This window comes from Varroa destructor, unplaced genomic scaffold (genome assembly GCF_002443255.2).
Source record: "Varroa destructor unplaced genomic scaffold, Vdes_3.0 BEIS01000002.1, whole genome shotgun sequence".
NCBI lineage: Eukaryota > Metazoa > Arthropoda > Arachnida > Mesostigmata > Varroidae > Varroa > Varroa destructor.
Genome location: NW_019211455.1, coordinates 42,547,912 through 42,564,632, shown reverse-complemented (window position 1 = coordinate 42,564,632; position 16,721 = coordinate 42,547,912). Strand labels below are relative to the sequence as shown.

General features: G+C 44.4%; 1 protein-coding gene across 7 annotated transcripts in view; it reads left to right on the top strand.

Moving 5' to 3' along the window:
- Positions 1-10,398: 10,398 nt before the first annotated feature.
- Positions 10,399-16,721, top strand: part of Rim (Rab3 interacting molecule) — a 43,258-nt gene continuing 36,935 nt past the window's right edge. For all 7 annotated transcript variants that reach the window (XM_022789472.2, XM_086981797.1, XM_022789471.2 and 4 more), the window contains exon 1: positions 10,399-10,535. In XM_022789472.2, the coding sequence (XP_022645207.1) occupies positions 10,399-10,535 (137 nt within the window). The remainder of the gene's footprint in view (positions 10,536-16,721) is intronic.

Sequence of the window (16,721 nt, the reverse complement as noted above, 5' to 3'; positions counted from 1 at the left end):
TGAAAGATGTCGACATTTTTTATTCTAACATCATACATTAAGTTTACTAATGCATCTCGCCAACTAGTACAACCTGTACGTCCGAACGGAGTATCGAAATTGCCGGCTTAGAGTCGACAACAGTCAAATTTTGCTGGGAATCATCTCCGACATGATTTTTCAAAATGCTTTCCATAGAGAAACCGTTCATAGTGATCTAGATACCGTAATAATATTTAAGTCTCAATGTTTATGCTTTTTAGTTTAAAGCAAAGTTCACTTTTGCATACTAAATGAAAGGTACACTTTTATTAATTGTATGAGTTTTTATTTAACTATTTAAATGCGAGCTTGTAGGAAACGGTTGTTCTATCTGACCTAGCTGAAAATTGTAACATATATATATATATATATATATATATATATATATTGGTAGTTTTTATCTCATCTAGGAGAGTTAATAGCCAACGTGCGGGAGTAGTCATCTTCAATAGAGCTTCCCAATTGCAACTTTCATACCTACGAATTCACACCTTTCTAATCACACGCTCAAGAAATAGTTTCCCATCACCTCAAATAGTTTCTTTTTGGGAATATCCTATATGAGATATGATCGGTATTGTTTTCTTTACTATACACGGAATAGCAGAAGAACGAAGATCAGTATGAATTTAGACTATCATATGTTCGTCTCATCGACTCTACATGCTGTAATGTATCTCGTACATCTGTATGCACAATTCTACATCAGTGTAAAATCGCTTTGTTTCCAGCAGACTATACTGCTATGGCTTCTACTCCGCTCTACAATCTTAATTGAAACAGTCATTGTCGTATATTGCTAATTACAACTATAGCCTGAATTAAATATGCAGTTCTATTTGTCCTGGATACTCTGCTCGGCAGTAGGTACCAACGAGAAGGACATCAATGTGCTATCAGCCTGCGGACTCGCTGACACCATCTGATTAGCAGGTCGCTGGCTCAGTCGTGCCGTTGTCTTCTAATGCAGACGAATCCGTCGTCATCATCAAGGTGCCATGGAGCAATCATGATTCTTATGCCTGACGGAGTTATTGCTAGTTGGCTCCAACATATGACAATGCAACCTTTAAATGAGATCTCGTTCTAGTACCATCTTGAAAAGTGGTTTGAGTTGAGTTTTTTGTTTTTTTTTTTTTTGCTGAAACCTAGCTTTTGCATGGGAGAAACCAGCCATCTCTGAAAACAACAGAGCCTCCATTAAGCCTAGTAAACATGCGAAAACAAATGAAATGAACCACGAGCTTTATCCTAACTAAGACTGTGTACTCATAAAGTAAATTGCTGATCTTTTTTTCTTCTAACAACTACAACACGGGAGGTTTTGCTGCATATAGGAGACGGCTACTGCTGTAACCATTTGTAACCTGTACGGCTGTTATTCTATATTGCTTTTCTATATTTGTGCTCCATGAGCCACTAACTAACAAAATGACCTGCCGATATTTGTTTCCTTATTAAAACTCGTATCAAAAAACACTTTTCTTCTTCGCTTTCGATAGTAGACAATAACACCGAAAACAACTCGATTAATTAGATTATCTTCATAATAGATCTGTAAGAGAGCTCGGAGTTGAGTCTATAACTTTCGTTTGTATCCTTACAACGATGTTTGTCGGTGTGCCAAGCGCGTTAATATCGGATGTATCTTTTCTTTCTGATGCCATTCGCCTTTATATTTCCCGCTCCCACCTTTTGGTACTTTTTCGTTCATCGTTCTTGGCGTTCATAGCACGCGCAACGTGCATCATATGGACATCTAGTGGCGGCAGCTGCCACGCTGAACCTTAAAATTTATAGGGCTGTATGGACGCGTGCTCATCATTTAGCATTAGCTATGTTAAACGATTCCCCTGAATACCGCTGTGGGCATGGAGTACATGCTGCTTCGACGCAGCATCGATGTGTGATAGTTGTAGCTAGATTGCCCCTTTGGGAATGGGTCGCCGGGTTGCTGACCGAGCCCAAGTGTACAGTGGGTTTTTCGTCAATATGTCGTAGAACCATGGTAGTTCTTAAATAAGTCAAAGAGAACTTGAACGAAAATAGTTGCTGGGAAAACGGATTAAGGGGACAAAAGCGGTACTTTGAGCGGATGTAGGTTACAATTTTGTCAAGTACAAAATCAAAGCAGGACGCCTGCTCTTCACGTACCAGCGCAATGAGAAGAACCCGAAAGGAGTCTCAAACGAAACCCGACTCGACCAAATACACTCCAACCCAACTGAGTCAGGCCAAACTGTCAAACGCATCCATTAGTAAAGCAGACTCGATAGTTCGACAAGATCGAATCTTCAGAAGGCGCGTTTTTGTTAAGATACCCAGCCAGATACCTAACACTACTAACTATGGCAGTCTATAGTAGCCTGCTGCTAAGTAAGCCCATTAGACCTATACCAACGTCTCGATTCACTGTTCTGCTGCTCCCAGTAGCCTTTGGATCGTCATACATTCGAAGACTTTTCGGATTGCGCGGCCTGCTCGTGCTTGGCTCTGCTGAGCGGCTACAGGATCGAAGGCAGTCCGCTTGCTCATCGCTCTGGTTGACGTTTGCCTTCGCCTTGTCTGAAGCCTGCTTGCCTTTTCGGTCTGCCCCGGCTAAAGGGAGCGCCGACGGTGTATCTGCTATGACGTCAGCAGGCGCATGCGCCCTACCCGCTATCACCAGCGCTGCTGCTGGCGCCGCTCGCTTACTCCCTCGTCTTATGTGGACCGAGGCGAAGGTGCTCCGAAGGGCCTTCTACACTAGGGCTGGAATGAAGTTGGGTCGGAGCCAGGGGGAGAAGGGGCGGCGAGAAGGCCCTATGCATTCGAGTGCTGCTGCTGTCGCTGAACGCTGGCGCTAGCAAGCAGAGCAGCGCAGCTCCGGAGCGGGAACCGCGTGCCCGCGACTGGATGGGGCACCCGAAGAGAAAGCGAGGGACAGAGAGAGCTCCGTTATAGATGGCCTAGGGCCTGCTAAGGCCGGAGCTCGAGCTCGAGTAGTATAATGGCGAAGAGGGAGATGGCGTTCCAAGGGGAAATGGCTAGAAAAAAGGAGGAGGGGGAGAATAGGCAGCAGTCCGCAGCATAGCTACTATGCTGGCTGCCGTAAGGCCGCTGTAGTGCAGCAGGCAGTGAACTTAGACTCGCTCGTTCGCTGGCTGGCGCTCCGCTAACGGCTAGTGGGTGGTAGAGAGCGCTATTGGGTGGCTGGCCCCGGCTCTCTCTTGATTTGCCTCCTGCTGTCGTTTTAACAGCAGCAGCAGCATACTCTACACACATACGCAGACACATACACGAGCGCGTAGACACAGTCAAAGGCAGACACACATATTTGATTCAAACCAAAATGGTGGACAGCACTTTCAGCTGCTGCGAGCTGTGTCGTGCAAGTGGCGATGATGGTGGCTGCAGCGACGTGCAGTAAACCCAGCCCGTCGCTGGGTGCGGACCAATCCCATGTCCCACAGATCCAGTCCGGCGGACTGGCGTGATCGTGGTGTGAAGCGGCCGAGCAAGTCACCGCGTGAGGCGCGACCGTAGACGTTTACGAGGCAGCGTCTAACAGCAGCTGGCCATTTGCCGTTTTACTATAGACAAGCACGTACGCTCTGCCGCCACAACCAACACTGTCGTCGTTGTGTAGCAACGGAAAAACCGTCACAGGTGATTACAATTGTGTGTGTTAGCGTTATCAAGCACTTCTTTGTTCGGTGCTATCGGTGAATGAACAACCAAACCCCCCAGTGCAATGTAGAGGCGGTGGGCGGCAGGTAGAGAGGCAAGCAAGCAAACAATCAAGTAGCAGCAGAACTGACAAGACGAACAAGTTGAAACCAAAACAGAAGGGAAAAAATACGCAGTTAGAAAGTGGCGCAGGTCAAAATCCTATCAAAAATCTCGGATGCAGTCGAAGACCAAGAAGCGTTTCGACTGGCCGGAAACAATCTAAAGAGAACGCGAAGCCAGTGAGAGTAGCGTTTACACTTGATGGAAACCGCTAACGGCGTGCTGTGCTAGTTCAATCAATGCCCCGCTAGTACCCCGCTACCAGTGAATAACAACGAGCACTCGCGACCCCCGAGCCTGCGCTGACCACTTCCACATACGATGGAAATAGCGAAGGTAAATCTCACAGCAACAGTAGCAACGGCAACGACAGAAACAGTGGCCATGCCCGTCGGTCTGTATTTCTCGCGAAGGCCAATACGAGTCTAGGGAGAACATCATCGCTGCTCATCGATATGCCGAGTACCCGACACGCAGGAAGTCGGTTGTCTCGTGCATGAACCCATCAAGCGGTGGTCTACGGAATAAAACGTTGCCCAAAACTCTCTACAACCTTCCCATACCGTAACCAGACAAGCAAAATAAAAAAAAAAAACGCTTCTGTTGGTTAACTGGCTCCATGCTATAAGCCGTCATTGATCGGTGCTTAGTTCATCGACGTCAACGATCTCGTGTACGGATGCGTGTCCTTCGGATTATCAGATTGTTCGTTGAATCGTTGGATTAACGCAAAGTGTTACTTCCGGGATTCGATTGCCGCCAATACAATGACCATAACGGTAATAGCTGTTACAGACCAGGTGTCCTGGCTTTGCTGGTAGCAGCCACAGCAGTTTGTGACAGTGATGCATGCTGGTCAAAGTTTTATTATTGGTCATACAATGGCAGAGTGCCTGCGGGACCGTAATTGTATCTAGCCGTCGTGTGTCACTAGCGCAATGTGTTCCGCCAGTTCGCAATTTTTTAACAGCAACGTAAAAAAACAAACTCGAAGCGCAGGTTTGTAGATTTTTTCGGGTGCCACAGCACAGCTAACAAGAGAATAGGTGATAGAAAGAAACTGTCCGAAGTGCCACTAAAAGTCTACCGCTCCATAGACAACACACGGATGTATATGCTATTGTAACCGTTACTATTACGAGCCATTGTCGTAGCTGATATCAGTTCAACGTGGAACCGGCAAAAAAAACTGAGAATTCTAAATGGCGCTTGAAGTAAGGATTCGTCGTGATCAACTATCCATCTCAGCTTGCAGCGTTCATCTCAATCAATAGCAAGAATACAACAAGACTGCAACGGTATCCCAGTGCACAATGATGAACTATCTAGTAGCCTAACGGATCAAATCATTGGCACGCTACTCATCAAGGCTCCTGTGTCCTTTTACGAGCAATTCATCAAAGGTTTTTCGGAATTATTCACCATTAAGCAGTTGAACAAACAGCGCACAGCAACGACCCACAATAACTACTTTATTTTTGAGGTGTTCGACTACTATTTGTGAATCAGTGTCTCAATCTGTGTTCTAATATATATATATATATATATATATATATATATATATATATATATACACATATATGTACGTATATTTGTGGAAATTAGGGAATACGTCTGTGCCGCCTTTGACTAGTATGCCCCCAGTACTCGCCTCCCTCCCCGGTCGATCGACGATAAGGACGGCAACACCAGCCGCGTGACTTAACGGTTCCTGCTGCACAGCCAAGTGTCACAAAAACGCTATACGTGAGCTATTTCTAACTGGTAGGCGCTGTGCGCTACTAACCAAGGAGCAGGTATAAGGGCCCGCTGTAGTTGCTGCCGCTTTTCTTAATACTGTTGGAGCTGTTAGCATCATACGCCTTGATCCTACATTCGTTTTCTCGTAGACGCCTGCGTCCTGCCAAGCATCGAATCCCTCATGGTAGAGCGGTTGCGAGATCATCGTCACGCAGCGAACAGTGCAGTCGAAAGACTGGCCATACGCTTCGACTAGTTCAACGGTTGAATCGTTGAGTTATCTGTTCGTCGCTAGCCGTGAGTCTTGCTCGGTTCTAAAACGCTGAAAAGAGATCAAAGATAGTCACAGATTCATAAGAAAAAGAGGAATTCACCACGAGCCAGTATATAGCAGAAAAAAAACAGTGCCTGTTACAGCTAGATGTGAAACAGTTTATGGAGCGCGAACAGGATCGAAGTAGGCACCACAGGATAAATTAAGCAGGCGCTGTAAAAGGATTCAATGGTCGCTGTATAACGATATAGGAAACCGAAACCGAGCGACGTCTTTAGTAGTGGCAGTGGTATAGCCAGGCGTAAAGTATCGCGAAGTACGTCGAGAAGTCTCCGAGCGTTGAAATTGCGCGTGTAAATAAGCGGGAGGGAGATTCAGTAAACACTCTGTTAGGACCGCGCTGTTACCTTACAATGGATGCTGTGTTTTCTCGGGTTACCACATAGGTCCAATTAAGCTTCGACCTGCAGCCCCCATTATAGCTCAATAGATAAAGTATTTACCTACTAATATTAGCGACTCGTTGCTATCTAAGTTCGAATCCGGGCGTAGACACGATTTGTTTCATGCTGGGAACCGGCCAATCGTCTGTCCGATGGAATACCTGGCTGGCAGCGATACCGGACGAAACACTGAGCCTTCAACCTTCAAGCATACGACTAACTGATAGGAAGGCCAACGTGGTAAATCGAAGTGTATCCCAGTGAGTAAGTTTGCTGTTCGTGGAACTGTGATTGTTTCTGTTCGAAGACAGCGAAGGACGAAAATATGCGAAGAAAACTGAAGTGACGACAAATATATCTATATTTCACTTCATCATGGCCACTTAATTACGATGGAGAATATATCTGCGTATGATCCGCGCCATAACAAACAAATAGATACGTTACTAATTAAAATAATGCGCTGCCATTTCCACAGCTGCTATTGCTAATTTTCTGTTTGCTGCTGAAGCAAAACGAGAAATAGAAACAGAAGGATCTTGAAGCATAGCTGGCAGCGACAGTCGAAACAATAATTTAGGAAAACGCGTAGAAGCTAACAAACTTTACGGATGTTTGTATAACGCACACGACTGCTTGTGCAATGCCTCTGAAGCCTTTGAATATCGCTGACAGTATGGTACTACACCTACACGCATTCTACGACGTCAACATGGACAAAATTCGCGTCAAGCGTCAACCATTGCGGTGAACAATAATGCAATTCAGTTGTCGCATTAGGAGAGGTCTTTGTCCTCAGCGTGCACGGATTTTACCTATTGTCAAAATACGTACCGCTATTAACATCTATAAAAGATAAGAACCAACAACCACAAACGACAAAGATACATAACTTTGTGTGCACAACTAAATGTAATGATAGTATTATAGATACAGAGGGCAGTGACTTCGGTAAGAACTATAGACAGACAAAATACAGACAGGCATCCGTACGACGAGCCGTCCACTACGGACAACACGAAGATAAAATAAAACAAAGCGCGTGTTAGCTTATATATATATATCTACATACATATATATACACATATATATATATATATATATATATGTATATATATATACATATATATATATATGTATATATATATATATATATAAGAATTAAAAACAAGCAGTTAGACAACAGTAGGCAAAACACAAGACAGAAGCAGCGTGAAGTATCACTGATACAAAGGCCAGGATAGGCAGGACCCCCGAAAGGAGACGAGAATGATCCCGTTGATCAGAGCAGAGGCGGAGTAGCCAAGGGCGAAGGCAACTCTTCCGGTAATGCGCCGTGCCGTAACTACAAAAGATCAAGAGCAGACGACGAAGAAGAATATATAAACAAAAGACGAGGAAAGAACGAAACAAGCAATACCCCGCACAGAGATCCCTACGATCCGCCGCCTGAAAGAGAGAGCCCGTTTAGCGTTGTTGTTAGCGTCAGTGACTTCATTATTACTGACAGGCACAACAATAATAGCAGACGACGATAGCAGCAGCACCAACAAGAACAACAACAACAACAACAAAATTCCAAAAAAGACGTATCGCTGTATCGTTTACAACGTAACAACAACAAGAAAACTCCTTTGTCACTTTCGTTGTGGGAGAACGACAATGGTGGTAGTATTTATAAAATTATAGGAATCTAAGTATCGCGTATTCAACCGTTTCACAGAAGGTGTTATAAGCCTTACTAGATATACATCTTCTAATGCCAGGAAGACCTAGTGTGTATTCTGCTAAGAACGAATAAGACAGATTGTGTTACGATTGTGAGATCAAGATTGAAGCGAAACGTGGTAAAAAAAAAAAGCAGAAGGTGGCTTACTGTAGCATCAGTACTGATTCCGTCGGAGCCAGTGGCGTTCTCAGACGAAGACGAGACCAAGAGCAGACGACGCGCAAACAAAAAGATAGAGAACGGTGCAAAGAAGTCAGATAGCAACGACGCAACTTCGACTGCAAAACGTACGTAGCGTCCGAGGGCGCGTCGAAGCGCCTACACAGGGCAGAATGTAGCACTCGTATGACAATGGTCCCCTGCCGGACTTACAGAGGTGAGTTGAACGGAGCGCTGCAGGCGATGCGGTGGCCATGTACAGCTTGCCCTACCGGGCATAATTTGGGCGCTTCCTGAAAACCTCCTACCCAGAAAACCGCAACTAAAATCTTGACGACAATAATAGTAAATAACAACAACAGCGACTACAAGAAAACAAGCAAAAAGAAAGTAACTAAGATGAAGACTAAGGAGCTATAATATCAGTAATTATCGTCAACGTGAAGTTGTTACTAACGGCCGTTAGGTGTCAAAAGTCGATATACAACGTTAGCCTTTACGAAAATCCTTCGTCGTTCCTGGCTAAACTGAAAGAAGCCGTTGTTGCTTAAATCATTAAGACCGCGTGACGAATGTGCGCAGATGCCGAAGTACAGGGGAACATCTGCGGGTACCGGCAAGAACGCTAGATGGCCAGTTGACTCTCGACGGCGATTATAACCAATGGTGGTGGTGATCGTAAGATAGGCCGAAAAGCAGGGGTGTCACACAAGCAGTAGAGACAAGTAAAGAGATGATTCTTCATTGGCTTCACTAGCCAGCTGGTTTCACTAAAAGGTGGCCAGTGTTGGGCCAATGATTGGCAGAAATCGTTTGAGCTTTGTGTCGGAGGTTTCCCGGATTCGTGATTTGAACAGCAAGGACAAAACACACTTGACCCTTAGCCTTTTCTCCACCACTTTTGCCGGTGGCAACAGGAACGACGAAACAGTCATACAAGGACAGCTTTTGCTACTGTCGATTGTACACGTCTCGCTTCGAACAGATTTGCCCCAGGACGTCCGAACCATAAAACCGCCACCCAGGCGAATAGAGCAGGCGCCGTGCGCCATCTGCGAGCGCCTCGCTCGTTGAGTAATAGCGTCCGGGGCGATCGCCGGAGCAGACGAAGGTTGGCAGCCGGTCTCCTCAAACGCCGTGGTCGTGTGGAGCGGTCTGCCGCTCCCGGGCCCCTCGCCCGCACCGAGGCTGGCCACTGCGTCGGCGGCCCCCGCTGAGGCGGCGGCCTGTCTGAAGCCGCCCACTTCAGCTGTTTCCGCTGGGGCGCTTCATGAGGGCAAAGTCATAACAGCAACGACAACTGTTCGTACGGTAACAGCAACAGCAGACTACAACCAGAATCACGACGACAAGAGTAACAATAGCAATGACAATAACAGCAAGAGGACCGTCAGTAACGGATCAACGAGGACAAGAACAATAATAGACCGCGCAGGTCAACAGAAGGCAGACGGAACACAAGGAACGACGACAAGTACTACTGCTATAGCTAATATTAATACAACAACAAATTCGTCTATTATCAGTATTACTAATACTGTTGCTTCAGCTGATGGTACATCTATAACCGGGCCCATAATCGCTACATTGAATACAAGAAGGACTATTACTACATCTACCACTACGGCAAGTGCAACCAGGCCCGTACCGTCAGATGGCGCTGGTATAGCAGCCAGAAACAGTCCAGATTGTTCGCCATTCACTGGCGGGTACTTCTGGTGTCAACCAGGACCAGGCTGTTGGCAGTGGTCTCCATTAACGTCATCCGTGTCTGTTAGTAGCGCGAAAAACAACAGGTTGTGGAGCTATTGCAACGACGACAGCAGGCGCAACCGCCACAGGCAAGATAGCCAGAATCATCACCAGACAGATAGAACAAGTAACAGTAATTACAAAGGACTCTCGTTCGAGCGTTCGCTATCTTTCGACGCTAACGACGACAGCGGCAGGCGAAGCACAGCCGTCTTGACGAAAACGCGTGACGGTTGGCCGCTATCGTTAGCTTCAGCGTCAGCCGAAACGCACACCACGAAAACGGCGCCGCCAGCAACAGTTACAAGAACAATAACTATTGGTAGGACGGCGGCGCTAGGCACGACTTTCACTCACGGGTTTCGACGTGAGTTAAGCTTATTTTGTTAGCGGATCTCGTTAGGGAGCTCAACGCGGTCGCGGGGTCGAGGCCGGCAGGCGAGGCGGCGCGGGCTGGCAAGTAGCCCTTTGCGCTGCATTCGCCTGTGCGGGCCTGAAGGCACGGGAGGATGAGCAACTGTCTGGCCGGAGCTGGAGGCAGCAACCAACCCGATCTCAGCCACCTGACCGCCGAGGAACGTCTCATCATCCAGGAGGTCCTAGCCCGCCAACGGGCTGAGGAACAGAAGGAACGCGATTTGCTAAAGTAAGTAATACTGCTATTTAGCTTACTGGATCTTGTTAACAAACGACGCAATAACAATGATAAACAAAGCGAAATGACAGGCCGCGAAAAATCCCGGGGAACAGCGTTAAATTTAGGTTGTTTTTATCGTTCGAAAAAGCTAGTCTATATCTGCTGGCTATCATAATGCTTTGAGTTTCAAAGCGCAACATCAAGATGGCAATAAGTTTGAATTTGATGATCTTGTTGAAACAAGGTATGCTTAATTTATGGCCGCTGAACTGATCAGTTTGGCATGGGCTCAGTTGGGACATTTTTAGCAGCGAGTCGTTTGCTCATGCAGCTCGTTGAAGAGGAATAGGTCCTCGACGTGTTTTTTTTTTTGGGGGGGGGGGGGGGAGGTTTCCAACGCGATCTCGGCAATTCTATGGATGAACATACACCAACAAGGAGTTCGTTATTGAAAACATTTGAAACTAACCGATGTTCCCTGAAATGCCTTCAAGTTTCCAGCAATATCTACGATTTTAGCTTATTTCAGCGGATATGAAGCCACCAGATGTTTTCTTAGCGATTTTTGCTTATTCGCCCGGTATATTGAGTGTAATCGGTTCTAATGTTGTTTTTTGTATGCTAAAAATAGAAAATATTGCGATTTAGCGTATCTGTCGTATGTCTGTAACGGCGTTTTATAAGGAGATAGCCTTAGATACGTATTAAATATTTGTACTACGACGTACATATTGACCATCTGGCATTTGCTTTTCATCCGTAAAGGCTGTTGACTTTCTGACATCTGTGGTGTTTATATTAACTCCAATGATCTCAACACGATACTTAATCAGAATATGTATATATATATATATAACACTGGAATTAGAATTTGGGTAACTTGGGTAAGGATACGACAAATTTTGCAGTAACTTACACTTCATAATATTTCCATTATTTTATAACTGCGTGTCAAAACTCCTTTTATACGGCGTCCTGCTAAAAATCTGCTAAAAAAGAGCAATTTTCGGTCAATTTTTTCTGTCTGTGTAACAATATGTTTTGCACACATTCGCTCGTTCATTGTTTATGAGAATCATACAATACGTATTCATATCGCTTAGAAAAGCTAAATGGGAAACGGGAGCAGTGAGATCGTGTGAGGGTATGAGCATTATTTGTATGGCCATACTCGTCACAGTCGCCACTACGATCATCATCGAATAGAAGTCAGGCAGAAGGCGTACCCCAGCGCTGCTTCATAGACCGAACCGGTAGACGAAGAAGAGGCTGTCTTCCATCGCCGTTATCAACCCCGTTGTCAAACGGTCGATCCAGGCCCGCCGAGATGCGACAATGAGCCTGCTCCGCTCCATCGGTCTCCCTATCCTTCAGACCCTTGTGTGCCCCCTCAGATTATCAAACGAGTTTTGTGTCGGTGGAATTCCTGCCTATTGAGGGGGCACGGGACCGCTAAGAAATTAAGAAATGAACGACCCACTGACTTTCAACCTATAACTCCACGGCAGTCACAGAATTGGCTGTGGCGGCAGCAGCGGGGACAGGTGGCAGAGTTGATCTGCTGGCCCTCTGCTGTGCACTTCATAAAGCAAATGTAGGGAAAAAGGGGCGAGGAAAGTCAGAGAGAAAAAGAGAAACATAGAGAAAGGGGAGCGAAGGCAATGGGAATCGGGAAAACCAATGGCGAGCAATGAGAATGCAGAGTGGCCGTCTGGAAACGAGACAGAGGGGCTTCAGAGAGAAAGGGGGATATGGAGAGAGACGGTAGGGAGCTAGGTTCCCGCTCATGTACGAGGGGCTGAAGGGCGATCGCGTGAGAACTACCTGCTAGCTACGAGCAGAGGCGAGCCAAGCAGCGTTTAAGCAAACCTAATCTAGCCTATACAGCTGGCCTAGAAGGATAAAGTGAAAAGGCTGAACTCACCGCTGTCCGCTTGATACCTGTCGCCTGCTGATTCTATGAGCACTGTGAATACGCGAGTGCATCTCGACAAGCAAGCTCGCTTCCCCTCTGCCAGCCGACAAGCCTGTCGGAAAAACGGTCCCCAGTCGGACGGAGGCAGAGGCTGAGCAGAAATAGTCGCCGAGTTCCTCGGCCACTTGCACGTGTTCGTCGCTGGCACGAATATGAGATTGGAATCCACAGGGGCGTATGCCTACTGAGGCGGGCGGTGAAGCCGGTGGAAAATGCTTACTAAGTTGCTAGAGCCAGTCAGGTCGGAGCCAACTCTTTTAAACTTCGTCCGCTCTTCATTCTTGTAAATAGTCCCTTGAACAGCAACTTAGCAGCAGTTATGCGGCAAATGTATTAAAATTTCCCGTCTAAGTATTCTTATTTTTGCCCGCCAATGGTGATGTATGTGGTCTGGCATTGTGATTGTAGAAGATGAGGCTTTTTTGGTTCCGGTCGATCTTTTTCCAGTGTTTTGTGGTGGTCTTCTTAGTTCTCGAGAATAGATGTTCGAATTTATTGTTTTTATCAGCAGCGACCGCAAGTCATAATGCACGGTTCCTGTCTAACTCCGCCAAATGCATAGTGTAATTTCCTTCGACGCAAGTTTTAGCTTTATTTTAGATCGTGGAACGCATTTTTATTTTATTTTTTTGCATTTTCACATTGTCGTATGTGATCCATTCCTTCATTACGCGTGATCAACCACTTTACAAAGAGCGTTATGTTTCCGTAGGGTTCCGCAGATGGTAATACGATCGAGTAAATTCCTTTACATCAATCTGTGCGGCACCCAAACATCGGGCCTTTTGCTTTGAAACCAGTTTTCTTTACATGATTTACCTGCTCCATGGTGTATGCTTAGTTCCTTAGCGTTATAACCGCTATTAAGACGTCGGTTCTACAAAATTTGCAATAATTTTTTCATCAGCTTTTTTCGACCACTAGGAAAGGTTTTTTCGCAATGAAATTTCCAGGACGAAAACAACATAATCACCTTTGAACCGTTTCTTGACAATAAACAACATGCGTTTTTCTATACGCTTTGACAGGATTTGTGCTTTTTTTTATCGTAGTAAAAATGCAAAATATAACGAATTTTCTATGAAATTTCAGTCATCTCTAAGGTACTCTATCTCAAATCCTAGTACAGACATCGGACAGTTTTAGGTCATCGACTATTCCAAATCTCAGCTTTCAAATAACACTAGTGCCGACTCATTTTACCTGAGATATGTGACTTCAAGGCCATCTATCTAGGAAAACGGTCAATACCTTTTCAACAAGCTAATATTATTGCATGCCAGGGACTGGCTATTTCTAAACTACACGCATGGCTTAGGTTAGTAGGCGCTTGTCATTTTTTTCTCGTCAAAGGATATTAATAATTTTTTTACGAGTGCCTATAGATTTGTTGATGACACAAACAGACAGCATGATCTTCTAGACTGCTCTAACGCTTATCCACTTCGGTGAGTGAGTTTAGAGCCTTTTGGTTGTTATACTCTCGCGCAATGCAAGTTTTACAATGAAGACTAAAAAGGCCTTCTTTTAAGAAAAAATCGGTGCCGTTACGTTCTCTAAAATAAATGTTTTGAAATGCAGTTATTTGGGCCTGGGTTCCTTATAGATTTCGCACATTGGTACTAATTCAAAGGACTAGGTTTATCGAAGCAGAGTCCATATAAATGTCAAGGGTATCGCGTCCTCTTGAACCTAATATTTCAATTTCAGTTGTGCTTACAAAACGCATAACATTCACAATCAGGTAACGTTTGTCTCTAGATCAATTTTTTAGGTGCTTATAAATCACTTTTGAGATGAACTACTTCTAATTCCAGATAATTCAATGTATTGACATCGTGCTTGTAAGTTGATTTAGCAGTCTATTCTTACGAATCGAGCATTAGCACCGAGGCAGTCGAAAACGCTAGAGGCGTTTCATTCTGAAAGGCAAACGAAATGTGTCTCAACCTATTGGTAGGATAGGTTTTGTTCACATTCTAATGTCCCCATCGTGATACGTCTGCCGAAGCCTTCGAAACTGCTACGTGCGCAGGGTGCGTTCTATAGTTGGGCAGGTGCTCGACTGACTCGTGCCACTAACCCCTTCGTAAGATTCTACTGTATGCTATAGCACGAGAGAAGGGTTATAGAAACTCTATGATCAGTTAACTCCAAATGTCGAAAGCAGGTCTTGCGCGGAGACATTGTCTATATTAGTGGGATAAAGTCTGTAATGGCAAACCCACATCACTGAAGTGCATTGTCGTAAAAAAGAGAACCGAATTTACACTATCGAAAGATTGATAAAGGAATTGTGCAGTATAAAGCCTCATAATTAAACAAGAAGAAGAAATAACTGTTTCATTTTCTACGATAACAACACAATATATGTCTCATCGTTAGGGGACGTGTGCCTTGTTCCCGAACTGCAGTGTTTTCAATGCTTAGATATCTTGGACGCTTCGTCTTTCTAACTACTAGGTATACTTATTGTATCAAATGGGAAAGAAGTTCAGAACAAAGGAAAGTTACAAGGCCCGTCTCACGCCTCCAGCTCAACACCACAGAGCTCTTGCCTTCATCGTCTATGTAAGCCCACACAATATGCGAAGGACCCGCACAGAATATGCGTAGAGATCGACCACTATATCCTTAAACATCGCCTGCAGTATCTGTTAAGGTGTTACTGTTATCCTTGTGATTGCTGTTGTTACTAGTGGTAAATCACGCAGCTCACAAACCCAGAGCGTAGGTAAGGTGAGTGTGTACTTTATATTGTTTTAGGAAGGAATAGGGAAAACGCGAGGGTTAATAGAAGGAGAAAAGGAAGGAAGGAAGGAAAGGGAGAAAGCGAGCGGTCGGATGGGAAACGAAAAAGAAAGGACAGGGGAAAATAAAGCAGAGCTAGACTTTTCGTTTTTGTCACTCGATTACCTAATCCTTTACCATTTTTTGCTCACATCAGTATAAACAGACATCCCATCGGCTTGACTGTATAAGTCTGCGATGCCGAATCCATTTTTATTAAGCAATATGTATGTGTTTTTGTGTCTGTCTGTGTCACAAGCTGAAGGGTATAGACCATCGATTTATGTCAGAAATGTCATTTGCCCTAACTGATTTTCTCATCGACCTGGCTGTTTGTTGCTTGTTGCCTTACAAGCCGGGCCAGGCCAGGTCGTTAGGCTGATACAGTTGTTTGTCTGGCAGAAGCAACGATAAGAAAGACGGAGAGACCGATGAATTTATAATGTATCAGTTATCGATAAACAGTTTCGCAAAAAATACTCTCAGTTCGCGCATTGACTATTAACGCGTCATACGGTAAACAGCCGGTTGGGAACAAATCGCCGATGCGCAGTAGCTCTCGCTACCTTTCTTGAACTATTTTCTTTTTTTTCTATGACGCTACTTCTTTTTATATATGACATCGCTTATTTTTCCAATTAAGAAAAATAGGATTAGGTACCTATCAGACCGTAAAAGCTTCACGTAAATCGCGAACCTTAGTATTTATAAATATATAACAACAACAATTATTATTACGATTTTCTAAGATCAAACGCAGTTTTAAATGTAGCATTCGGTGCAATAGATGGTTAAGCTGTACTGTCGCAGCACTGTTTAAACAATGAAGAGGCTAAATAATGGCATCAATAGAATATCATAATTCCATAATGTTAACTAATATCATTATTTTTACTCAGTTGTTGCCAAGTTACGGTACAAAGGGAAACAGAACAAGTCGATCACTGCAAAAAGCATGAAGAACCCCATCTACTTAATCCGGCTGTCTCCTGTTTCGAAATAATGCCAACCATTTGATCTACTTAGAATCTTGCAAAAAAGCTCTTCCGGTAGACTGTCTTGGAATTAAATTTAATATTAAGCTTCAATTTCTCAGTATTTTACCAGAAAATCGTACTTTAAATGGTGACTTTCACTTAATATAATAATAATAGCATTTTACGAAAGGTATCCATTTGAACTTAAATTATGCAAGCATTTTAAAATGAAATAATAGTTATATCATCAGAAACAATCATATAAAGGACCTTCTACTCAAAAATATAATAAATACTATGTTTGCTATGGCAAGACATAATATAAAGGTGCAAGGAAAAATTGTTCAAACTATCACGTGTATTTTAGAGTTCTGCGTTTGAACTTACGGCAAATCAAATCCTTCTCATATAATATTTACCTACAGACTAGGAACGGCTACTGGCCTCCTTGAC